This window comes from Myxine glutinosa, chromosome 4 (assembly GCF_964187855.1).
Source record: "Myxine glutinosa chromosome 4, kmMyxGlut1.1, whole genome shotgun sequence".
Classification (NCBI taxonomy): domain Eukaryota; kingdom Metazoa; phylum Chordata; class Myxini; order Myxiniformes; family Myxinidae; genus Myxine; species Myxine glutinosa.
In genome coordinates, this window is record NC_136264.1 from 71,690,715 (window position 1) to 71,718,421 (window position 27,707).

The 27,707-nt window shown below is 43.9% G+C and overlaps 1 protein-coding gene across 5 annotated transcripts in view; it reads left to right on the plus strand.

Annotated features, from left to right (window-relative positions):
- The window catches only part of LOC137424752 (uncharacterized), a 62,985-nt gene that overhangs the window by 13,953 nt on the left and 21,325 nt on the right, over positions 1-27,707 (plus strand). For all 5 annotated transcript variants that reach the window (XR_010983979.2, XR_010983978.2, XM_068112517.2 and 2 more), the window contains exons 2-5: positions 12,777-12,896; positions 18,337-18,457; positions 21,099-21,241; positions 25,937-26,047. Coding sequence is in view for 3 of the 5 variants with exons in the window: in XM_068112517.2 (XP_067968618.2) it covers positions 12,777-12,896; positions 18,337-18,457; positions 21,099-21,241; positions 25,937-26,047 (495 nt within the window). In the remaining 2 variants the exon portion in view is untranslated. The remainder of the gene's footprint in view (positions 1-12,776; positions 12,897-18,336; positions 18,458-21,098; positions 21,242-25,936; positions 26,048-27,707) is intronic.

The window sequence follows — 27,707 nt, forward strand, 5'->3', positions numbered from 1 at the left end:
TTCGTCTCCTGGAAAGCAAATCCAATGGAAGGAAATCTCATTTCCTTTCACAAAGCCCGAAACAAGTGTGTGTCCACCCTCAGGAGAGCCAGGAAACAATATCTCTCCGTTCTCAAGACCGAACTCTCTTATCTGTCTCCCTCTTCCAAAGCCTAGTGGCGTCTGGTCAAATCTGTTTCTGGTGTTTGTTCCCCCTCCATCTCCTCCCTTACCTCAAACGGCTACACAGCTGACTCCGCACGTGAAAAAGCTGAATGCCTCAACTCTGTGTTTGCCTCTAAATCTTGTGTCCCAAACCCATCCCTCTCTGTACCCACCATACCCAGTCGTACCCAGCTGCTCCTGGACTCCGTGTCCTTTCCTCCTGACAAGGTGGAAAAGTTTCTGTCAACCCTCGACTCTGATTCTGCAACTGGACCTGACGGCATCAGCCCACGGGTCCTAAAATCCTGTTCTTCCGCTCTTTCTCTCCCTCTCTCTGTTCTCTTCACCCTCTCTTTTGCTCAAGGTCAACTGCCATCTGCTTGGAAATCAGCCAACATCACAGCTTTGCACAAAAAAGGTGCAAAAACAGATCCTAGCAACTACAGACAAATCAGCCTTCTTCCAATTATCAGCAAAGTCATGGAATCCATCATTGCTTCGGATATGAAATCTTTCCTCTTCTCCAATGGCTTGATCTCTGATCATCAATTTGGTTTCAGACCAGGTCACTCTACTCTGGACATGCTGCTTCTGCTGTCTCAACAATGGATGGAGGTCCTCAATGCCAAACAGGAAATTAGAGCTGTCTCCCTCGACATATCACGTGCCTTCGATACGGTCTGGCACCCCGCTCTGCTCACCAAACTCTCCTCCATTGGTATCCATGGAAATCTCCACGCATGGCTGGCGGACTTCCTCTCTAGTCGTAGTCAACGTGTGGCCCTGAATGGGTTTCTCTCATCTCCTCTTCCTGTTCAGGCTGGAGTTCCCCAAGGCAGTGTTCTGGGCCCTTTGCTTTTTCTGGTCTTCATCAATGATCTCTCTGACTCTCTTGAAAATCCTCTCTATCTCTTTGCTGATGACTCCACTCTCTGCCGCTCCATTCCTCATCCCTCAGATCGGCAGTCTGCAGCCTCCTCACTCTCTGCAGACCTGGACAAAATCACAGACTGGGCAAACAAGTGGAACATGTCTTTCAATCCTGACAAATCTCGCACTCTTACGATGTCTCTCCGAAAAGACCGACTGGACAACCCTCCCATCTACTTTCTGAATAATCCTCTCGAAGAAGTTCTGTCACTCAAGCTTTTGGGTCTCACTATCTGCCATGATCTTTCCTGAGAAAACCACATTTCCAAGCTGGCCTCCAAAGCCAGTCGCCGACTTGGCATCCTCCATCGTGCGAAGTCCTTCCTTGGCACACCTGAGCTCCTCACCACATACAAGGCTTTCATCCGCAGCTCAATGGAGTACTGCTCTCCCCTCTGGGCTGGTGCTCCTGCCTCACACCTAGCTCGTCTTCACGCTGTTGAAACCAAAGCGTTCAGAATCATTGGAATCTCCCGCGATGATGCTATCTCCGAGGGCCTTTCACTTTATCACCGCAGGCAGGTTGGTGGTCGTTCCGTCTTCTACCGACTCCTTTCCGGCCTTGCTCCCCCAGCTCTCTCTGTGCTCTGTCCCCCAAATATTCCTACAGGTCGCACAAGATCTGCCAGCCACCCTCTGATGGTTAAACTGCCGAAATCTCGGCTCTCTGCTCACCTTCACTCTTTCATTCCTCTTTTCTCCCGCCTCTGGAACAAACTCCCACACTCACTTCAATCACACTCCTCCCTCCAGGTCTTCAAAACAGCTGTTCACCACCATCTCTTATCTTCCCCCATCCAAAACCTTGATCTTTTCTACCCCCACTAATTCACCCCAGATCCACCTTGTTTGAAATTCCAACTTCTTTCCTGGAAGTCTTGGCAGTGTCCATATGTTTTATGCCTCTCCCACCTCCCCCCCCCCCTTCCCATGCCCCCCGCCCCAAAGCCCTCTCCCTCCCACAGTTCTCTCGATGTCTCCATGTCTCTCGGTCCCTGCTCTCAAATGTTGTGTTTGTGTCCTTCCCCCTCTCTCCCCATCTTGTCTACCGCTCCCGATGTTATTTGTTTTGTGTGTCTGTTTGTCTTTCTGTGTGATTAATGTTCGCTCTTTCACGAGCCTCGATCTTGTATACAAAAAAAAAAAAAAAATCCAAAACCTTGATCTTTTCTACCCCCGCTAATTTCACCCCAAATCCACTTTTTTGAGGTGACTTTTGACTTCTTTCCTGGAAGTCCTTGGTGTCCTTGCGTTTTATACCTATCCTGCCTCCCCCCAGGCCCTCTCCCTCCAAAAACATCTCCCGATGTCCCTGCTCTCAAATGTTGTGTTTGTGTGCTTCCTCCCCTTCTCTCCCAATCTTGTCGACCGCTCCCCTTTTTATATACTTTGTTTGCTTGTTTGTTTGATTTGTTTGTTTGATAAATGTTAGCTCTTTCACGAGCCTCGACTCTGTCTACAAAAAATAATAATAATAAATAAATAAATAAATAAATAGACCACGTCCCCCGGTGGATGCCACAATACCCAACAATACCTGCGGGGCCATCCCAATGTACCCCAAATTTCTGTGGGCCCTGTCCTGTTGTTACAGGTGAGTGACATGGCTCAGTGGATTTCGCCCACATTCATTCACACAAATCCCATAACCATTCACACATCACACACATTTTTAAAAAGTCATCAAAACACCAAATCATCAAAACACGTATTTCACCACCCCCCCTGCAAGACCATTTCACCCCCCTGCAAGACATTACACGTGTGTGCGTTTATACTAGGCAGCGGAGAGGTACCGTACAAGCAATATGGTGGGGGCGCTTCAGGCTGTGGTGCCCGCAGTTCAAAGCAAGTCGCCCGACTTACAATTTCTTCGCCCCCCCCCCCCACTCCCCATTTAACTCTTGGCCCCCTGAGAGCCAAACAGCTCCTTACGCTGTCGTCCTGCCGGGGAGGTCTCCACACCAGGCTCCGTCGGCTTAGGCTTCCACACAGCCTCACGAGTCGCCGAGGGTCTCTCCATACCGCAGGGCGCCCAAACAGACCCCACCCCGACGGGCTCCCAATTTCCAGACACCACTGGCTGCCAGGGACAATTACGGCAGAGGGGGCCGCAGTCACCGCTCCTTCAGAGCTTTGATCTGTACCTGCGGACACACACACCTTCCCCACCCACAAAATCCACAAAAACATTTCCTCCCCTGCTGCCATTCAATTCTCAACCACATTTCCAATCAAAATATGTCATAAAAAGATACTGCCCTGGCCTGCTTTCATGTGAAATCCCCATTCACATTTTAAATTTCCAAACACATTTCAATCATAACTCGATCACAATTCATTTCCATTCTCCCAACCACACAAAAACACAAAACCTCTACACACAAACAAACGCCACCCACAAGACACTTTGTGGCTCACACACCAATCCAATCCCCTCACCGGCCATGCCATCACTCTCACCCGCCCCCTACTCCAAATTCTCATGTCACAATTTAAATAAGCAAGTCCTGAAGCCTGGGACAGTAACAACAAGGCACTTACCTCAAGTGCAGGTATTTGCAGGTTGGTTGGGTCCAGGAGTGCCATCCACCCTACAGAATCCAATAATTTATCCCATGGGGCCAATCCAATTCTTCCAAATTTCCTTTTATCCCACTGTACTGGCAAGTATGTGGATCCGCCTCCCCTGGTGACCTTTACTAAACTACTACCATTGGCTACGACAGCTCTGCCCCTCTACCGTGCAAGAGCCATCGGGACAAGCTGAGCAGCCGAAACGCCAACATGGCCGATGAGTGTCTGTAATCTTCAATGAGTGTCTGTATCCAATCCAATTCTTCCAAATTTCCTTTTATCCCACTGTACTGGCAAGTATGTGGATCCGCCTCCCCTGGTGACCTTTACTAAACTACTACCATTGGCTACGACAGCTCTGCCCCTCTACCGTGCAAGAGCCATCGGGACAAGCTGAGCAGCCGAAACGCCAACATGGCCGATGAGTGTCTGTAAGGGTGTGACCCACCATCCATCCTTCGGCCCCCCTGTGAGGAACACGGCTGCACTAGCCCCAGCTGGCCAATGTGGTGAGCACCTTCTGCCAACTCTACCAGTTCCAAAACCTCGGACCTGGGGGGAACGGCCGCAGTGCGTGGCATCCACATCACGTCCACCTGCACCTCTCACATCCCCCAGTCTACTTAACTGCAGCCCCCAGTGCTCACCCACACTTGACCATGCCCAGAGTCTAGTCGACAGCGATGCTTCCCCAGGAGACATCCCAGAAGACATTGTCCACACACCTCGGACACCCACACCACCACGTTGACCTCCAGACTACCCAACTACATCCCCACAATCCCACATCCCAAATATCGGTGCCATCGCCAGTTGAAGGCTGTGTCCTGCTACTCTATACATTTTTGTCCCAGCCTCCAACACTTTGGTCTAACACACCTAGATCAATAGTGGTGCCACTGTGCAGTGTCCACCATGGCCTCACAAAAAAAATTCACCCTTAAATTTGCATCTAAACCTCAGATTACCCATGCGAATTATTTTTACAATCAACTACCTTCACCAAAGAAGGGTGCTTCTCCATACACCTGCCAGCCGAGCATGGCCCATATGCTCGGCTCATTACAAATTCCCAATCATCAATCCCATGGCTCTCTTCCCAAGCCGAGAATCCACAAATCATAACGGAACATCTGTGGAAGACCATGCTCTTACCATCACGTTCCACAGATGGCCCAATGGTTGTCCGGTGGGCTATATCCATTCCTGTCCATGCGGTTTGACCCGCGTCCATAGACCAGCACAGCATGGCAGGTCAGCACATGCTGGCTGTCCCAGAGTCTCAGGGAAAGGCTGCTCGGCCGCATGCCCGGGTGGTCACAACATCAGGCCCATGTTGGCCGTCCGTGGTGCCGCCACCAAAGCGCGGTCCTCAACACCTCCCCCTAGTGGTACTCATTATACACCATACCAGGTGCCTGTGAGAAACCACCCCGGACCCCCAGAGATCTTAACCCCCACCAGGTTCCGGCGACCTTGCTGGCCCGAGACACTCGCTCGGTCGGCGCCCCAATGGACAAGGGACACCACACTCCACCAGAACCCCCGTGGGGCCCAGGCTGTATCATGACACCCATGGTCGGACCCCACATCCTAATTTCGCCAGCACAGACCCCCCCCAGCTGGCTGGTATACCCCAATTTTGAAAGGGGCAACTTTTACATGAGGCCGACCCCAATGACCTCTCCCGGTCCAAACTCCGCAGTCTGGGGACCAATTACCTCCAAGGCTGTGCCAAATTAATCTCCCATTTAAATTTCATTTTAAATTTCCTTTTAAAAAATTTGGCCTCGTGTGTCCAATAACCTCAATGCAGGTAACAACCCCTTCCTCGGGTTGTTCTGCCCCTCCCTGCAGCTGTTCCAAATGTACTATGGGGACCAGTTCTTTCGAGGCTCTATCTGCCGACTCTTCCATATCCGAATCCAGCTTGGAGCCAAACCCCCCCCCCCCCCCCCCCCAACTGGGTATGCAATTTTGGAGCCTCTTGTACCCAATTGTGGTTCGTGGTGAGAGTCCCCTTGGTCACCTTAACCTCATCCTGGGGATATTCGATGGACCGACTCACCTCATGTCCCAGACTCTCTTGGACTCGAGCAGTCTCCACCTCGATGGTACTGTCACTGGTGTCCATCTGCTGTGTCCAAACATTACTCTTATCCCCCATCAATTGCAGACCCCACAGGCCTTTATTAATAAACACCCGCTCCTGCTCCATTACTTGGGCTTCCAACCCCTTTACCTCCTCAGCCAATTCACCCCCCTGTTGTTTGAAATGTCCCCATTCCTCTACTTGTTGCCGCATTCTGGCATCCACTCGGCCCCGATAGCCTTCCAGGTCCTCATTTACTTTATCAATTCTAGTGTTAGTGGCCCCTATTCTCTCCCAACTTTTCCCCCATTCGGATAGCCTGGGTCATGCCCTCCTCTATTTTCAAATTCAATTCCTCCCTTTTAAGCTCAACCTCTACCCCCATGGACTTTTCCATTTCCCCAAATTTAGTCTCTAATTTGACTTCACATTCACCCAGTCTGTCCATAATTTGATTTTGCACACACCCCTGGATGTTATCAATTTGTGTCCCCAGTTGTCGTGTTATTTCCTCAATTTTCCCCTCTATTTCATCAAATTTGTTTTCCATCCCATCCATTTGTTCCTTCAATTCCCCCTTCAATCCATAAATTTGCCCCTCCAATTCTCCCTTCAATCCATCAATTTTGTTTTCCATTCCCTTAATTTGTCCCTCCAAACCGATCACTCATTCCCTTTATATCTCCCCTTGATTCATTCCTTTGGGTATCCATTTTGTTTTCCAGTCGCTCACTCTGAGCATCCATTTTTTCATTCATTCCCTTCATTTCTCTCCTTATTTGTTCGCTCTGGGCATCCATTTTATTCATTAATTCTGCAAACATGTCCTGGAAAGCGTTGGGGTCCATTCCCATTGTTCCGGACTCCCTCATACGAGAGGAGGGTTATCTAATACTCGGGACGGGGAGGTTTCACTCCTAACCTCTAATCCCCCTGTCTCCTGCTAACTTCCAAAGTCTCCATGTTCCCCAACCCGCTCGGCTATCTCACTCGCTTCCACCATCCAGGATGAGAAAGGAGTACTCCCGCTTGCGTATTTTTACCTCGGGAGAAAAAATATACGTATATATTTAAATTTTTTGAAAACGCGATGTTCTGCTTCGTACACCCCAATCGACTATAAAAGTTGGACCTCGGTACTACAATTACCTCCCCTCAACGACAGAAAGACAATCATTAAAAAAAATTTGGGATTCCAAAAGCTGAGCGCAATTTCGCCCTCAGCGGGTGTCAAACTCGCAACCCTCAAACACAAAATGTCCGTCGAGTCCGAATCCCAAACTCCTGACACCAGTTGTCGCGTGACTACCCTTGGTGAACACCTTAGGGTAGCACGGATGACCAAATGAGCTGTTACTCCAAGGCGTTCTGTTCAAATGGTGGAGAATACGCATGGGGAAGCAAGAGGGAGGGGAAGAAACCGGAGCCTTAACTGAACGGCTTCCACTCGACGAAAACGGATTTAAAATGTACAAAAATAACAGGTTTATTAAAATTAATGCCGGTACAAAGAAACTCACGATAAACTAAATTCCTAACTTGAAGGACCCTCCACACCAGACCCAAACACGGACAAAGGGAAATATAATGATGTAAAAATAAAAGGTGTAATTTAATTGCACTTAGCTCACTCGACCGGTGCGTCTCGTCAGGACTCGTCCAGGCCCCGAGCGCGCAGTCTGAACGCGGCTCTAGTGTTGGCGGGAAATCCGCTCGCTCCCGCGCTGCTAGGCCTCAGTACGCCCTCGTTCACTAGGCCTCGCCCGTGGGCGTGACGTAGGACTCCCGTGCGAAGCAAATGAGCAGGCGTGCAGCTCGCTCCTCCAGCCGTGCCTGTCTTTGTCGTCTTCGTAGTCCTCGTGCGCTAAACTGCAGCCCTCGGTCCGTGGCTCTGCCTCTGCATGACCACCAGCAAGATCTCGGAACACGGCCGGTCCGCGATGAGCTTCCTTGAACCAGAGACAAAATTCCACCGTTCATACGAGGTTCAGGGCGAGAATGCGTAAGAGCAACCAATATCAGTCAGAGTGTTCTGAACTCCCCACGCGTAAGAGAACAACAGTCTTTTGTTGCTCTGGTGCTCACGTCATCTCAACACGTCTCCGTCCCGACCCTATCAGCCAGTTGCTCCCTACCAGTCCTTCCCTGCTCCTATCAGCAAGTCCCATCTTACCCCGGCCTTGTGCCAATCAAAACCCCGACCAATCACTGCACTTCTGGGTGTGGCCCTCGACCCGCCAGTCCTGTGCGCTTCCAAAATCAATGTCATCAGCGGCAGCGCTCAATGTCCTGGCTTACGGTAGGTTTTATTATTAGTGAGCTGTTTAATGGGCGATTTTGGCTGGTGTCTATGGTGTGGTGCCAAAAGGGACATAGGAAATGAATTACAGAGGTAACGACATACAAGGGATAAATTACCCATAATCCCTGAGCTAATTAACATACCCCACTCCTCATAATGGAGACGAAGATGCACCCTACACGATATCCGGGCTAAACAAATTCCCTACTTATTACATGGTGGTTCTTCTTCTTCACGCCAATAAGGGAGCATGCTAATCTATACACTCTACCTGCTTCTCAGGTAATCATTGTCTACCCAATACAAACATAACAATATGTACAAAACAGCTCATTAATATCCACTAGCAACGGTACCTGCTCTACGGGTGGGGCATCAATTGGGAGGCCCAAATGAAAAGGTAAAATATCAGAAAGTGAAGGCTTTTTTTATTTTAAACAATTTATATAAACATCCGTTAAATCATGTCACACGCAAATCATCAAAATCTAAACAGTATTTGTAGACAAATCGTTTGGGCAATGGACTCTCCAATATTCCATGTGTTCACGGTTTGAATTACGTAACGTAACGTTTGTGACGATGTTTTCATTGTGACGATGTTGTGACGATGTTTGTGTTCACGGTCGTGTTTGATGTGACGGTGTGAACGTAATTTCGTAATGTTTTTCGTTTTTGTTTTTGTAATCGTTTAATGAACGTTAAATGCTTAATGAACGTTTAATGTTTAATGAACGTTTAATGAGCGTAAGAATAATGTTTAATGATCATTTAATGAATGAATGTAATGAATAATGCCATGGCGTCGCGTTGGCAGCAGTGACAATATAAAAATGTTTGCCAAGAACTTCAAAGAGAGAAAAGGAAGTTTTATCAGCAATGGCATCTATCCTGAAGTTCTGAGCTGAAGAAGAGGTACAAAATCATTCCATTTTTTTTCCTAAAGAAAAGCGTACAGTTGATATCACGATTTGAAACGCGATAGAATAATATTTATCGACATGAACAGTGATGTGGTTTTTTTTAATTGAAATTCTAAAAATACTGTTTAGATTTTGATGATTTGCATGTGATATTTAACAGATGTTTATATAAATCGGCCTCCCAATTGAAGCCCCGCCCTTGGGGCGGGTACCGTTGCTAGTAATATATAATGGCGATACAACAATTTTTACCACTTTGCTTTGAAGAACGGGAATGAAGGGGAAGGAGCGTGTTAATATGTCTGGTTGAAGGCTTTGGGTGGTGAGGGGGCTTGAAGCCAGATTTTTATCTTACAGCCACCATGTTGGTGCTCGCCGTCACTGTGATGCGAAGTGAAAGATGCCTCAGAGCTGTCATATTCACAATCGCTATGTCGTATGTACTCCCGATACGTGTTTCCTTCATTGTAAAAACTACCAAGTCAACAGTTAAAAGGATTTTGAGCCGATAGGTGTTACGGCCTTGGCAAGATCGATGGAGACAGCGATCTGTTAGCTTATACACCGCCCAAATAGCTACGTGGAATTCTCTCATGTAGAAATTAAATGTCGTTTGAACTTTGGCCGAGGTCATTATTTACTTTTAATGATGTTTATATATGAAACAAAAAGAAGATAATTGGTTTTGGGTTGTCCTTTCCGCATATCTTGTGGGATTGTGAGTTGGAGAGATGGCCGGGAGGGGGTTTGGCATTCTCTCAAGCAGGAATTCAACCCATGTCCTTATAAAAGGTCTTTGTCTGAGGTCACCGAGTCCGATCGGTGCAGCTGTGCAGCGATCGGTGCAGCTGTTTGTGCGGCACCCGGGAAAATAACGTTATGCGGGAGTCCAAACCTGAAAATGCTGGAGGCCAAAGCTGAAATTGGAAAAACAATATAGCCTATTTTACTCTAGGGGATCCCAGGATTACCCACCTCAAATATCGTTGCGATCGGTTCAGCCGGTTTTGCGGTACCTTCGAACGGATGGACAGACAGACAGACCGCCGGACAGACGGATGGACATTTGGTGAATTATAGCAAGATGACCCTGGAAACACCATAGTCAACGATGCATTGTGACAGTGTCAGAGAGGAATTAACACCTCTATAGTTCTGACTGACAGTTTTGCAAACTACCGTAGTGGAACTAGCTTCATATTATACTCCACATCGACTTATCTGTGAATGAAGGAAAGAAAAATGAGAAAATGAGCCAATTCGATTTGTATTCCACATCGGCTTGTAGACAGAAAAATATGGTAATATCCTTTGCGGTACAGATTGGAACGCTTTGCTGAAGTCCAAATGGAGGATGTGTTGGTTCTTCTTTGTCTTGGTTCTTCTTTGTCGAGCATGACTTTCATACCCTCAAGCATACAGGGTAGCTGAGATGTACAATATCTGTCTAGGGTAAACCCATGTTGATAATCAGAAAATAGATCATGTTCATTATGCAATTCATTATGCCGTTTCCCTCAAACCATCCGGATGTAGGCCATCTGATCCACCGGATATTCTGAAGTTGCTTCCTTATGCTCTCCTCTGTAATTAGTACCTCACTCAGATCTGAACCCACAGAACGTTTCACATGCTTTGGCTGGTTCTCAAGATCTTCGTCGGTAAATACACCACTGAACAAAAACAAATATTTCAGAAATCTTGCTTTTTCTATACCCATTTCTGTAATTCTCCCATTGTACTCTATACTACTCACTCCAGACTTTACTTTCAGGTTACTATTCACATATTTTCAAAATCCCCGAGGATAGAACACATATTTTCCACGTGAACTGCTTCATAGTCTTTACAACTTTGCCAAGTCATTTGGCATTCGTTTATTCCGTTATCTTGAATATCCCGTGCAATTAAATTCACTGTCAGGTTCTGACCTTATTTTCCTGATGGATTGAGTCATCACCTCCTTTACCATATAGGTTTTTTTCCCCTTCTCCCTCCCTCTGTTCGGTACATATTTTAGAATACACTTTTTCATACTTTGCTCAACAGTATTTCAAATTACTGTGTACTATTTTAAATATATAATCATAAATGTTGTTATTACTTTTGTTATTAAACGCCACCTTGGAAAAACGCCATGCTAAGCTATTTTAATGCGGATATACACTTCAACATGCAACCCCATTGTTGGGGAAAACTCCCTTGTGGAGTGGGGCAAATTAAGTCGCAACAATATCCATTCTGTGAACCTTTGTCCTCCTGTCATCGGTTGCGATTGGACGAGGAACGACCGAATGTACCGCGGTCAAAAAAAAGAAACAGGCAGACACCAAATTGTGTATCTTAGTATGATGATGATGATGATGATGATGATGATGATGATAGAAGATAGATGATATTTTATTAACAAAAAAATGTTTCAAGGCTTTCTAAAGCCATTGCACACACTTAAGTGGTGGAAATCCGATAAATGCCTGAAAATCACAAATTGCATCATTGACAAAAATAATGATTTTTTTTCTATGATTTGATTTGAATTTCTATGCTTCCCATTGCTTCCCATGGCAGTTAGCATACTTCAACAAGGTCCTGTTGGTTTCATCCATGATACTAAAATTATAATTCTGAGATGGTCATTCCAGGAGGTTACTTGAAATTGTTTATTTTTTACCTGGATTGATTCATATTATTTTCATTGCACATGCACGAGTACACATGATGATATGCGCGTACTCCCAATAAATATTTCCATGTCTGCAATAACCTGCCATCCTGTGTATGACCAGAAATTCAAGTCATGCAATCAAGGTTTATAGTATTTTCTCTTTTTGTATAAAATCTGCTTTACTGTGCAAACCTTGTTGACATCCCACATAATATTCCATTACTATTTGCTTTGCTTTGTGACATTTGCTGCTATGAACAATAAGTGTACTCATTTGTGTACTCCTGGTGAATGTGGAATAATGTTATATGGCTTTTTAATATATCTGTCCTTTTTCATTCGTACACGGTTTTTATATTCCTGCAATCCTTGCACATTGTATCATCTCCAGGGTAGCCTCCCAAAATAACAAGGGAGCTAATTATGCAAATTTTATTATTTTCCTGAATTCATTTGTGTTGCCCAGTGCTACTACATAATGTACTCTTTGGTCGTGCAGGCCAGTGGGAACAACTAGCCGGATTGTAAAGAGTGCCAGCCATCTCAACCTCGTACTGTACAATGAACTTTGCATCTTTTGGGTTTTTTGATAATGTTTTGAAGCTTCTGCGTTCATCAGCTACCTCACGCCTAAGGGCCGTGGCACCAGCAGAGCAGTCATCAGAAAGTTTGAGCTCGATGTCATCGACTTCCTTGAGTGTATCTTCCAATTTATCTTCTGACTCACATCAGCATTTTTTGGTCACTACCCCACTAAATAGATTTCCTGATGGAGTTACCAATTCTTCCTGTGCTCCTGTGGAAGAAGACACAGGGATGAAGAGTCTCCATCCTTTCGTGGGAGGCACATCTGATACTGACTCTCCACAAGACGAACATCCTTATTCTTCTTCAGATTTTTCCACAATTAAAGATGATTTATTTTCATTCATTGAGAAACCAACACGGCAAATGCTGGTATCATCATCATCTGCTTCCTGGTTGGTTCTGCCTTTGTCGGAATCATCAACAATCTTTTGCATTTTGTGTTGGGTTTTCTATTAAATTAAATATGATGCAGGAGTATGTTGCTTCAGTTAATGGTTTCTGTTATTACATTGTTTGAGACTTTTGCTATGTTCTGTATGTTTTTTGTTTATGCAGGATGAGCCCAGAATGTTATACTCCCAAACATCTTCCACCTCCAGGAGCAATGGGTGAATGGGAAGTGCCATCACTGAAATGCTTCGACAATAATATGCATAAATCCACAATGGCAAACAGGTATTTTTTGATGTGCCACCTTGGTGCTGATTGTGCTGATCTGATGATTATGTAATCACTAAAAACCTAAAAATCACCTTTTGGTCCACATTATTACCTCTGCCACCAAAGGTGGATGGAGGTTATGTTTTCACTCCTGTTTGTCTGTCTGGCTGTGAGCGGGATATCTCAAAAAGTTATGGAAGGATTCGGACGAAACTTGGTGGACATGTTGGATCTTGACTAGGGTAAATTGATTAGATTTTGCTATTTTGTTTCAGGTAAGGTTGCAGATCCGGCCTATCAGTGGGATGCAAACCGTAAACCGTTCAGCCTTGCGGAGGTATGCGGAGAATTTAAGTCAAATTTGATAAAGCATTACAAATGCACCATTTTCATCCAGGGGTTTTATTCCACACAAATACTCATGAAAGAAAATAATAAAAATGCTCCAGGAAGATTTACACACTGAGATTGGAGTGGTGGGAGACAGGTGGATGAAAGAGAGTCAAGGTTGGGAATTAACTAAACATGATTAGGTTGAGAACAGGCAAAAATGGCCAAAGGTGAAGATGAAGAGGAGGATAAATAATGTAGGTATTGGATTTACTTCATGTGGTGGTGAGCGGCAATCTGGAAGAATTATTAGAGGGAATGGTAGGATTAAACAAGCATTTGCAAAGGCACAATGAAATGGGAACAAAGAAATTGAGATCAGCAGGGAGCGTGAACTTCTAAAATTAGACAAGAACTAATCAAAGAATGTAGGTGACATATTGACATGTGAGCCAAATGACAGAATTGACATTAAGCTACAAACTGCATTGAAAAGACATGACTGCTATCAACTCATCCCGACATGCTATCAACAGTTATATTTCATTATTCTTGGGAATGCTAGGTGAGATGCTGGACTACCGGCCAACACTATTGTACTGCAAGTGCTTAGGAAGGACTGTGCTCAACACGAGACCTATTTATCATTTACATTTGGAAGTGGAGTACACTCAGTAAAGTTCATAAGCCTGGTGTTGGCTTAATGGTTAAGCTGGCTGGCTTAAGATCTTAGGGTCTTGAGTTTGAGCCCCTGTCGTGCCGTTAAATAACACCAGATGGGTTGACTCACCCTGTCATCTTTCCGATGTCAGCAAAATGAGTACCAGCTTGATGGGAACAGGGGGCGCTGCATCAACGACATGGCTGTGCTCCCAGCAATGATGCAACCAGCATCCACAGCTGCATATGAATAGTATTATTAGTAAAGTTCATGTGCAGGCATGAGAGGGAACTCTTTTTCTTTGTAATTGGTTCGTAATGAACCTATTTCAGCTGTGTCATTATTTATACGAGGGAGATACCCGTGCTACGCACGGGTGGTAGGCCAGAAGCAAACAGGAAATGCAGATACGGCGAATGCTAAAGCATGAAACCAATAAATTCCACATTCCTGTAGCACCTTCAGTCGCACGTCAGACATGGACAGCAAGTTCGTGAAGAACCTCCATGAAAAACGTACCCATTCGCAAACAAACAGGTATGTTCACGTATAGAAATATTGATCGGGGGACCGTGGCTAATCTGCATATGGCAATCCGCGAAGTTCACGTTCAGAAAGTAGAAACCATCACGGCATGTCCTCATTCACTTGAACTCGACATCTCTTTTTTTATTCCAAACAACATATCTCCAATCACAAATTAATCACAAAATAAACTTGTAACAACATTGTTAATGTTTCCTTCATTGTAAAAACTACCAAATCAACAGTTAAAAGGATTTTGAGCCGATAGCTGTTACGGCCTTGGCAAGATCGATGAAGACAGCGATCTGTTAGCGTATTCACCGCCCAAATAGCTATGTGGAATTCTCTCGTGTAGAGATTAAACGTCGTCTGAACTTTGGCCGAAGTCATTATTTACTTTTAATGATGTTTATATACGAATGATGTTTAATGATGTTTATATTGGTTTTGGGTCGTCCTTTCCGCATATCTCATGGGATTGTAAGTTGGAGAGACGACCGTGATGGCGGGGAGCGAGGGGGTTGGAATTCTCTCAAGCAGGGATTCAACCCGTGTCCTTATAAAAGGTCTTTGTCCGAGGTCACCGAGTTCGATCGGTGCAGTCGTGCAGCGATGGGTGCAGCCGTTTGTGCGGCACCCGAGAAAACAACACCGTCACAATGAAAACATCGTCACAATGAACGTTATGCGAACGCGAATGTTATGCGGGAGTCCAAACCTGAGAATGCTGGAGACTAAAGCTGAAATTTGGAAAACTAAATAGCCTATTTTACTCCTGGAGATCCCAGGATTATCCACCCAAAATATCGTTGTGATCGGTTCAGCAGTTTTTACGGTACCTTCGAACGGACAGACAGACAGACAGACAGACGGACGGACATTTGGTGAATTATAGTAAGATATATATATATATATATATATTTAAGAAACGGGAAGTAAATTCCTGCGTGGGGCTGGTGTGAAAATTCTGACTCAACCCGGGACTTGAACCCAGGAACCTCATCACTTACGCGGTGACAGCCCACTGAGCTATTGAGTCTCCGGGATATCCTCAGAGATTTCTCACACTAACACTGCGAGCTTTATAATGGCCGATGTCTTACGTGCCTGCAAGGCAGACCCTGGATGTGAGTGTATGTATGTGCATGTAAGTGTATGCAAGTGCATTGAAGATGAACTCATCTAAAAATTTAAGAAACAGGAAGTAAATTCCTGCGTGGGGCTCGTGTGAAAAAATTCTGACTCAACCCGGGACTCGAACCCAGGAACCTCATCACTTACGCTGTGACAGCCCACTGAGCTATTGAGTCTCTGGGATATCCTCAGATTTCTCACACTAACACTGCGAGCTTTATCATGGCCGATGTCTTACGTGCCTGCTAGGCAGACCCCGAATGTTAGCATAAGTATATGTATGCGTATGTATGTGTGCATAAGGAGAAGTGCATTGAAGATTAAATTGATTGGATATACAGTCATGTGAAAAAGTAAGTACACACCATGTAAAGTTTTGACTTTTTCAACATATTTCAACATACAGCTATTTGATCTTCATTTCAACAATATTGATAGATAAAGGTGATATAATATAACAAATATCATGAAACATTTATATTTTGTAGTCCATTGTATAATTTAAATAAACATAAATGCAAATTTCACATGTGGAAAAAGTAAGTACACCCCTACATTTATCACTACTTCAAATACCTAAAATTAGAATCAGGTGCACCAGCTCAGGTGCAAATGATTAGAATATCGTTAGAGAGGATCTTGGAGGAACCTGTCTTATTTAAACCTCAGACATTTAGTTTGGTTTGCTCTTTGTGGTTGAAGTGTGCAGAGTCACCATGCCTAGATCAAAAGAGCTCACTGACGCCTTCAGAAAGAAGGTTATAGATGCCTATGAGTCTGAGAAGGGATTTCAAAATATCTCCAAACAATTTGAAATCAATCATTCGACTGTCCGGAAGATCATCTACAAGTGGAGAAGATTCCAAACAACTGCCAACTTGTTCAGGCCAGGCCGCCCCAGGAAGTTCAGCCCGAGAACAGACAGCAAGATGCTGAAAGAAGTCTTTAAGAACCCTAGAATGTCATCACGTGACCTACAGGTAGCTCTTGCCACTGTTGATGTCAAAGTGCACGAGTCTACCATTAGAAAGAGGCTGCACAAATTTGATCTACATGGGAGGTGTGCCAGGAGGAAACCTTTGCTGTCCAGAAAGAACATCAGAGCAAGAATAAAGTTTGCCAATGAACACCTAGGCAAAGACCAGCACTTCTGGAACAATGTGCTCTGGACAGATGAGTCAAAGGTAGAGCTATTTGGCCACAGTACCAGAAGACATGTTTGGCGAAAACCAAAGACAGCATTTGACCACAAGAACCTGATACCAACTGTAAAGCATGGTAGTGGAAATATTATGGTTTGGGGCAGCTTTGCTGCATCAGGACCTGGGCAGCTCACCATCATAGAATCCACAATGAATTCTTCATTGTACCAGAGGGTGCTTGAGGATAATGTGAGGCCATCTGTCGGAAAGTTGAAACTCAACCGAAGGTGGACCTTGCAACATGACAATGACCCTAAACATACCAGTCAATCCACCATGGAATGGCTGAAAAGAAAGAAATGGAGGGTTCTGGAATGGCCAAGTCAAAGCCCGGATCTATATCCCATCGAGATGTTGTGGGGGGATTTGAAACGAGCTGTGCATGCAAGAAACCCCTCAAACATCACACAGCTGAAAGAATTCTGCATGGAGGAGTGGGCAAAAAGTTATTCCAGTCGATGTCAGAGACTGGTAGACAGTTATAAGAAAGGCCTACTTGAGGTTGTTTCTGCCAAAGGGGGCAATACCACCTATTAGAGACAAGGGTGTACTTACTTTTTCCACATGCGAAATTTGCATTTATGTTTATTTAAATTATACAATGGGCTACAAAATGTAAATGTTTCATGATATTTGTTATATTCTATCACCTTTATCTGTCAATATTGTTGAAATCAAGATAAAATAGCTGTATGTTGAAATATTTTGAAAAAGTCAAAACTTTACATGGGGTGTACTTACTTTTTCACGTGACTGTATATAATTGAATATATAATTTTGAATTATATTGAATATATACAGATACACTACTCACAATAAGTTAGGGATATTGGCAGGTTCTTCGGTGTGGTTAATTTTGTGTATTAATTATGTTGAAAAAAGTTGTTGGTCCTAATTCTATGGTTATTAATGAGTGTGAAAAAACACAGCATTCCTGATTTCAATACCCTAACCCTAACCCCTATAAAAAAAATAAACTCACTCCCACAATATCCCTAACTTAGTGAGTAGTGTAATTTTGAGTGCATGACCAGATTTCAGGTTGGTTTGTCATTCTGACCTTTTTCTTTGGTTACACTGATGTAATTTGCCAGACCTGGGCAGTTATTTTGAAGCATATTCAGGTGAAATATAATGTGCTTTAATGAGTGTATGATAAAAGCAGTCAAAAATGGAGTGAAGGATAAGCCATGGAAGCTGGGGATTGTTGGACATGAATGCATTTGGCAGCCAACATGATCAAGTGCAGAAACCCAAGTTGGGAAATTGATCTATTTGACTGATCTCCTCTGTATAATTCCATGGCAGCTATCCTGTTGTTGATTGTTATTGAAGTGATTACCAACCAGCTCACCTGCCTGTAATGAATAGTGCCATTTAAAAATAATTTACCAATTTGTTTAGCTGTCACAGCTTTGTCCTTTAAATATTTTGGTAAGTGAAAAATGATGTGTGTGCCAAATGAAATAATAACTTGGTGTTTTAAATCAATCCCACTTAAACAGTATTGTGAATTAAGACTTTCCATATTGTTGTTTAAATGATTTTCCATTGCACATTTCATGCAGTCTTTACCAGTTTCCAAAAATTGTGTGTGGGGTAGGGAGCCTGCTATGCTGGAGGAAGATCACCAAGGAAAGGCATTACACATTAATGGTGATGACAGTGACTCTTCCGGTAGTGCATCCACTGAGCTGAGCTCAATATTCTCTTGGAGACACAACGTATGTATCACATTTTCAGCATTGGCTGCCATTTAAGATTATGTGAAATATCAACTAGGTAGAGCAACCAATTAAATAATACAAATGCGTGGTATTTTGTTTAACAACAGGTATGGTATGAGTTGGCTTGCTGGCCTTAACAAAACCAAAGGCAGCAAAGTTCAGGGAGGGGGAACAATTCATGGCAGTGTGTTTCAATATTGGTATGTTGGAGGGGGTACGAATTAGCTGGTATGCTAACTTGGCATGGTTTGTGTGTTCGTAAGTGACTTCCTTAGGCTAGAACCATTTTTTGTAACCAGCGAGCTATTAGAGTGGTTGTTCTGTTCTTACGTATGCCATGAGGGGCAGTATAGTTGACATTCGATAGGAAAGTGCAGTTCATATGTGTCCTCTCTGTAAAACAGGGTAAGGTATGGAGAGGTGTGGATTTGGACATGTCGGCATCCTGTGTGTGGCTATAAAACCTTCCCCATGACCCTTAATGGTTTAAGGAGTGCTGTGATTCCAGCCTGCCAGTGTGAGTTCACTATGGTGGCAACAATCTGCCACATGATTGGCAGAGCTGCGTTAGGAGCGAGGGCCACTCGAGTGCTGTGGGTGTGGCCGCACTAGAGGTAATACAGTAAAAGGGTCAAACATGAGCTCTGGCAGTGAAGAAATGAAGAAGGAGTCGAGCGAGTCTGCCGAGTTGGGGATCTCTCTAGATTGAGGTGCATGAGCTCGACGTGAGCTATCGCAGAAGAGCTGACTCGTGCCTTCCATAATCTTCCCGTGTGCAACACCTAAAAGTGAAGACTGCTTACATCCCTGTATCCTTGAAGCCCTTGCCTGCCCTCCCATGCCCCCCCCCCCCCAAACCATTGTATGACGTATGTGGAAAAAAATTGCATGTTCGTGGTGCCTTAGATTTCTATATCTGTATTGTCATGTGTATTTATTTAATTATTTATTCATTCATTTCAGTCTGCCTTTCGTCCCAAGATTCTCCGTTTGTGTTGTCTCATCTGTCTTTAATAAAACTGTTATTTCTTTAAGAATACTAATTTCTGCCTTCTCGTGTCCCCAAACCGTTTTGGTGTTTGGGAAATCACTGGGGGAGATATAAATTGGTTAACAAACTGGTTTTAAGAGAGCCAAGCAGCCCCCTCGGCCTAGGAGTGTGTATTAGCCCCTTGGTGTGTGAGCTGGCATTCATTGAGGTGTGGTTAGACCCTGCAGGGTCACGGCAGTGCTCCAGAGCTCGGTAATGCGTAACGGGTGTTATTACTGATGAATTTGTATTAGTTTTTGAGATTGTTCTAATTGCTTCATGGAATCCTTTTCCATTGCCATTTACTTTGTTAATAAATATACCTGGTCTCGTGGTTGGATTCTGCTAGTTCTGGTTACCTCATTTGATCGTTTAGGTTGGTTGCAGTGTCGTTCGGAAAACCAGCTCTAACTGGTTTCAGGCCACGCTCGCCACCAATGGTTGTGTGGCTGGATTAGAAATGTTGCAAGCATCTATCAGCGCTTCCTCAGGCTAATTCCACGGTCCCTACAAGTATTGTAACATGGCAACCAAGCACGGGAACACCTGGCGGGAGCGGAAGTTTTGACACGACCAATGGGACTCGGACTGGGTAATCGGAACAGCCACGGCTGTAACAATGTTAGATTTTGTTGATATTTCTGTTCAATATTTTGCAGCTTCATAAATAAGTTGTTTGTCTCTCAACATGTGCTTCATTGTGGTAGTCCAGTGGATTTTTAGTCCAATGGTATTTGTAGAACTCCCGATGGCTTAAAACAATGGTGATGCCTCCTGGTTGTGATTGGTGGGGCGAAATGTGTCCATGTGGCAAATGGCACTGTTTGAGCTGGTATTTTAATAATGGTATTTTAGTAAACTAATAAATAATAATAATAATAATAATAATAATAACAACAAATAATGAAATAATAACGGTAAACATTAGTATTTTAATAATGCCTTTTTGAAAATGCATCCAAAAGATGAACATTTTCAGGTAGAGTTCTGTGAATCAAAAGAACATGTGTGTGGGTGTGCATGTTACAGGCAAACAGACTTGGGAATGTCATATTGTCATGACTGGCTAATCCTTGTCATTGTTTCTCTAATGTTACACCCATAAGTGAAATTTACCATACCATGTAGGAGAAAAGTGTTACCCTCCCCCTCCCCCCATGTAGGAGAAAACGAGTAGGTTTGGGGGGCGTGCGGGGAGAGGTGGGGGAGCGGGGTGGTGGGGAGGGAGGGAGGAGGGCGGCTTGGGGGGGGGGGTTAGAGGGGAGGGGTTGTAGTAGGTTGACATTGCTCAAAATCGAAATGTCATTCATAATAAATTGCTGTTTAAGATTTACATTGGCATGTCTTCACTCATAAATGGGCTTTCATAATATTAATTTGCTTCAAGATTTTGTCATCTCTTTAAAAGCATTCAAGCTGTTCACAAGCCAACTTTGCCTGTATAAATGTCACCTATCCATAGTTATTTGTGTAATATTGATTAGTTAACCTCTGGTGGTTAGTTAACTAATCAGAGATGAGCTTCAGATATTGGCAGTTAATATTTCATCAATTGATGACTGTGTACTCTTGTTAAATTGTGATGTTATTATCAATATGTCTGTACAGGAATTTGAAAGAGCAGCCTCACTGCGAGTCCACGGTTTATTTGACGAGCTCGAGGAACAGCTTTTTGAAGGCAAAGCTGGAAACTTGTCAGATGAACTGCGGAAAGAATGCATGCAGTGGACTGACCATTTTCCTCACCTCCGGTATGTCGACTCCATCATGAATTTCTTGAAACTGTCAACATCTTTGCCATTACATGGAATTGCACCCTCCTCCCCCTTGTTTATTATTATTTTTAAATAAAATTTTGCTGATGAATGGAGGTTGATGTTGAACAATGGTTTGCACATCAGCAGATGGTCCATAATACTCATAAGGTCCATAGTAGTCGGCAATACGACAAACATACACATCATTCACTAACGGAGGACGATTCCATTCAACTTGTCACTAGAACGTGAAAATGTTCTAAAAATTTTCATTTTGAAGACCATTTGACATGTTTTGATATGCGTGTGCACAACATGTACCATGTCAACTGGAACAGAAGGAGCAGGGACTAAACTCATCAAAGAAAGCCTCCATTACAAATTCTGTAATTACTCATGTATTTGCCACACTTTTTCCCAGAAATATCTGTTCAAAATTTGGGATGAGTATTATCCACAAGAACCAAAGCGAAAGCTCTATTTCTCCAGATTTCTCGCACCGCCACAAGACAAACCTTCGTTCTTGGGTGCCTCCTTCTTAAAAATGCAGTGCATTGTGGGATATCTTTTGCACCATTGAACGTGTATTTTTTGTTTTGAAAAATAATTATTTTGAAAGAAGAAATACATGCACTATGTTTACTGGTGCATTTTAAAGGCCATTGACATGAAAAAAGACTCCCACCCTTTCCTCCTCAAAAAGGTCACACTGTTCTTGATTCTTTTTTTTTTCAACAAAAGTTGGTGAGATAATTCTTAAAAAGTAATCTTCCATCCATACTCTGCTCTTCCCGTCAAAAACAGTCAGCCATACTATAGAGTCTGGAGCAAAAAACAGTCAGCCATACTATGATGTAATGGATTGTGTGGGTACACTACCGGAATGGCAACCGTTAACTGGAGCAGTGATAGTGATGGACATCGCTGGACCAACATCGTTTGTGGATTATTCAGGTTTTGACTCGTAAAATGACGGTTGTTGCTCGATGTAAAAAATAGATTGGTTTTTCAGACCATATTTCCATCAAGCTGCAATAAAGTACATAACTAGAACGGCACTCAGAAGAGAGCAAACCTCCGCCTGGTTGGCCATATCACTCAATGGTGAAGAATCACTTAAAAAATTATACTAGCTGGATCCGGATCCAGATCCTCACCAAAATGGAATCGATTCTTCCTTGTCACACACACAACCGGTCCAACAAGTTTCGTCCGAAACCATCCATAACTTTTTGAGATATCCTGCTATGTATCGTTTTTGGCCCGATCTCCCACTGGTGAAGAATCACTTTAAAAATTAAATAACTCTCATATCGGAATCCATATTCAGATCTTCACCAAAATCGAATCGAATCGTTCTTGTCACACATCCAACATGTCCAACAAGTTTCGTCCGAAACGTCCACAACTTTTTGAGATATCCTGCTGTGTATTATTTTTGGCCCCATCTCCCAATGGTGAAGAATCGCTTAAAACATTCTAGTGGCCGGATCCGGATTCGAATCTTCACCAAAATCTAATAATTTCGTCCTCGTCACATACGCTACATCTCTGCCAAATTTAGTCCGAATCCGCCCACAACTGTTTGAGATATTTTGTTCACAAACAAACGGACAAACAGACAGACAGACAGGGGTGAAAACATAACCTCCATCCACCTTTGGTGGCCGAGGTAACTCGACTCTATAGTGGGGAATTTCTGCCCAAGACACACTGTTGGACTTGAAAAGGAAACGGGCCGTCTAACGGGATCAATTGAACCATTGGGAAGATGGGGACGGTGTAACTTTGATTTCACTGGCTCGCTTTGCCGAGTAAACATAAAATAATTGTTTTGAAGCCAATTATATATTGGGTACACTGATGGATATGGGGAGGATAGGTTTGATCAATAAATTATTGGGAAAAACTGTAAGGAATGACAGGTGGAAAATGGAGGGTTATTCACTCGGCAAAGGGAGGGATGAGAAAAGTAGATATATGACTTGGAGGTAAGAGAAAGACTGAAAAGGGAGATGTATGGAACAGGAAAGGAAGTGGGGGTTAAAGGTCCTCTGTACTGTGTGTACATGATGTGTATATGACCTCCGATTGATAACCCGACTGAATGGCTATTTGATAGATCGGTGAAGTTAATTCATTACAACATAGCAAAAGCATCTCAATGAAAGAAGGTGGAGGATGTAAAGTGTCGGCAGTATTTTGTGTGTAGGAGAATGATGAGGGTGGGTGAGAACATCTGAAAATATAATATATCATAGGTTAGTGCAGGTCATAAGCCCTGGTGTTGGGCAAGCGGCTAGGGTGAGGGCTTAGGATACCTAGGATCCTGGGTTCGAATCCCGGTCAATCGCTGAATTAACGCCAGGGGGTTGACTCAGCCTGTCATCCCTCCGAGGTCGGCAAATTGAGTACCAGTTCACTGGTAATGCCCTGGTTGTCGTAAAAAGGCGACAAAAAGGGTTGGCGTCAGGAAGGGCATCCGGCCGTAAAACATTGCTTCAAAAAGGGGACCAAAAAACAACAACAACCACGGTCCCCGAAAAAGGCCAACCCCCGCTTGCGGGGAAAAATGGCCTCTAAAGGTGGTTTAGTGCAGGTCATAGCAAAGCACACACAGTGCGGTATATTTTAGCATTTAATGCAGAACTAGTACGCCACTCAGTAGAGCGCATACTCCCGCCGTGGGTCAAGTTGGAATAGTACGATTTCACAAAAGTTTGAGGGAGTAGTTCAGTGACAACACAAGACAGACACTGCACAGATATATATTTAGAATATATAGAAGATAATGTTTAAAAAAAACAAGGCAATTTCACTTACATTTTCGGATTCAGCGTTCAATTCTATATAAGTGAGTGTATTTTGAGGCATGTGTGACTTCAAATAAAATTGTAAGCCAGGAAAACGTGCGTTTCATTCCTTTGGGACACAACATGTAAAACTGGCCCAAACGTCAAAACAAAACTCGCTCATTTTAAGTCGTACAAGCTAATGCGACCACTCATTCTTCTGGGAAGAATCCCGTGCACATGCTTGTCACACTTATAAGTTATAACTCACCTAAGTCTTTATAAAGTTCATCAAATACTGACACCACGATTGACAGTCGCTGAGGTAAATGTTGATATCTCTTCTGAGGTTTAAAAAAAACAGTTTTAAAGCATTATTATTCCATTATACGTATCAAACGATACATTTTATGAAACGGGGAAAACTACACACTTTGGTGGTTTTAAAATGAGGGAATATGTCTTTATTATAAATAAATAAATAAAGAACCTTGAAGACGACGCTGCTAACAAAATACACCGCTCTAACGCATAACCACGAGTTTAAACTACATTTACAGCAAATATGAAAACTATATTCATATCACAATGTTAAATATAGAATATATAGAAGAAAATGTTTTTTAAAATGAGCCCTATCTTCCAATGGTAAACAATCCTTCAAAAACTTCCTGGATTCGGAATAATATCCTGAGCTTCACCAAAAACGAATCAATTCTTCCTTATCCCAAGGGCAATCATTCCACCAACTTTCATCCAAATCCGTTCAGAACTTTTCAATATATCTTGTTCACAAACACACGAACACACACACGGACACGATCGAATGCATTACTCCCTCGCGGGAGTAACAGGTCAGATCAATACAGCATACACAGTGCAGGACGGAATAGTAATACTTCATGGCAGCATGGTGCACATTTGTCCAATGGTGTAACAAATTACAATAGATGATATCACCGCAGAGTAAGTTAGCACATGTTGGTGTTTACGTTCGTCAAAGCAAAAACCTCATGGCTCTTCCCTGCTCCATAACAGTGCAGTCTTGTTTAGGGGCAGCCGTCTACAGCACCATTATGAGCACCACACGTGGAGAGGTCATGCACCAATTGTTCAACCAATCACTTGCCCTGCATAATATAACTGCATTACACGCATGGATTTATTAGTGACAGCAAATTCATCTATCTATAATTCCAGTAATCTCTGTGTGTGTGTGTGTCTGTGTGTGTGTGTGTGTGTGTGTGTGTGTGTGTGTGTGTGTGTGTGTGTGTGTGTGTGTGTGTGTGTGTGTGTGTGTGTGTGTGTGTGTTTGTCTGTGACCGCTGTTTCTCGACAACCACGGGTCCGATATACTTGAAACTTGCCAGGTATATTGCTGGGGACCTGAGGATGTGCCTTTTCAAGGTTTCATATTAATCGGAGAAGTAGTTACCGAGCTATGGCGATTTATTTACCAACCGTTCGCTTTGGCTTTGCGAATGGACCAAACCATTTCATGTAAATAGAGGGGGGGTTCTACCGTACTCGCAAGCCGTTCGCTTTGGCTTTGCGAATGGACCAAACCATTTCATGTAAATAGAGGGGGGGGGGATTGTCACCGTACTCGCAAGCCGTTCGCTTTGGCTTTGCGAATGGACCAAACCATTTCATGTAAATAGAGGGGGGGATTGTCACCGTACTCGCAAGCCGTTCGCTTTGGCTTTGCGAATGGACCAAACCATTTCATGTAAATAGAGGGGGGGGATATAATTTTAGATATATATATAGTACGGGCATGCCCTAGTATATTCAATCCCAGTCGAGAATTTACTGTGCAGGAGCTCAATGCCAGATATCATGATTCATAAAAGAGAGATATATTACTCCTGTTTGCTTTCATCCATCTTTTTCACAGCGTCCGAGGCCAACAGCTGACTGAAAAATCACCTGATAATCTCAAGTCTTCACCACCACCTTCTGTTGTGTCAGCAATGACCGTATCACCTTCTGAGCCAGCTGAACAAAGGTGGGAGCCCTCAACTACTCTGTGTACTTGGGGGGGATTGACCTCTGACCTCTGATCATTGACCAACGGCGGGGGGATTGACCTCTCAAGTGGGTTGGTGGAGGAGTTTGAATCCCGACCCAGCTATAAACTGTCATCCTTGTGTTTCACAAGCAGGGGGGGTTCATCAGTGTGTGTTCTGTCCTTTCGATGGACGTTAAGCCGGGTGTCCCGTCTGCTATCATTAGTTGAACTAGGGCGTGCCCGTACGTGGGTGCAAAAAAACATGCGTGCAAACAACAACAACAAAAAAAAACTTTGAAACCACGTGGCAGTAACGACCACAGAACCCCCCCCCCTCTATTTACATGAAATGGTTTGGTCCATTCGCAAAGCCAAAGCGAACGGCTTGCGAGTACGGTGACAATCCCCCCCCTCTATTTACATGAAATGGTTTGGTCCATTCGCAAAGCCAAAGCGAACGGCTTGCGAGTACGGTAGAACCCCCCCTCTATTTACATGAAATGGTTTGGTCCATTCGCAAAGCCAAAGCGAACGGCTTGCGAGTACGGGTAAATAAATCGCCATAGCTCGGTAACTACTTCTCCGATTAATATGAAACCTTGAAAAGGCACATCCTCAGGTCCCCAGCAATATACCTGGCAAGTTTCAAGTATATCGGACCCGTGGTTGTCGAGAAACAGCGGTCACAGACAAACAAACAAACACACAGACACACACACACACAGAGATTACTGGAATTATAGATAGATGAATGAATGATCGTTTTAAGGCCATTTTCCCCGCCAGAGCGGGGGTTAGCCTTGCGGGCCCCATGACAATCATGGTTCCCTGTTTGAGGCAATGTTTTTATGGCCGGATGCCCTTCCTGACGCCAACCCTTAGTCGCCTCTTACGATACGCGGGGATACGGTGTACCTATTCTAAACCGGGGTACACACCGGGATCATTAGTAAATCCTGATCCTGATCCTGATCCCTAAATAAATCCTGATCTACTATCATTAGTTGGTGGATGTTAAAGATTTCACAGTGTCCTTTACCAAGAGTAGGCGAGCTAACATCTGCATGCTGCATAAATGATAAATTCCTGCTTAACTAACTTCTGGGAAGGCAATGGCAAACCACCTGGTATCTCCCTTGCCAAGCAGCCAAAGACCTGTCTTAAGGCAGAGCACACAATCTCTCAATCTTAAGCTTTTTCTCTTTTCTCACTCGCAATTGTTATCTTTTCTAATTCTCCACTCTCTTGATGGTGTACGCTTCTGACGTGGATGGTGTGCCTCTATTTCTGTCTTTCTCTTTCGTTCTTCCAATTCTTAAATGTTTTACATTTTGTCACTACCTGTGTGTTTCTTCGACTCACTGGCTGTGTACAGTACACCTCCACTTAGGCATTCATCAGTGTGAACCTTAAGTCGTGCCTTACACTTCATTTTGCCACGGTTTCTCTGATATGTTTTAAGGTTAAATAAATCCTGTCTGTGTGGCGTCCATTCGAGGGACAGCACATGCAGGCTTATTCTGACACGTTGGAGGAACGGGAAAAAGTCATTGAGTAATATAATCTTCCTGATGGGCACATTATGCTCCACGCACAATGGGCGCAGGTTCGGTGCGCCGCGCTCTATGGATACAAAATGGAGTGTAATTGCAAGTTG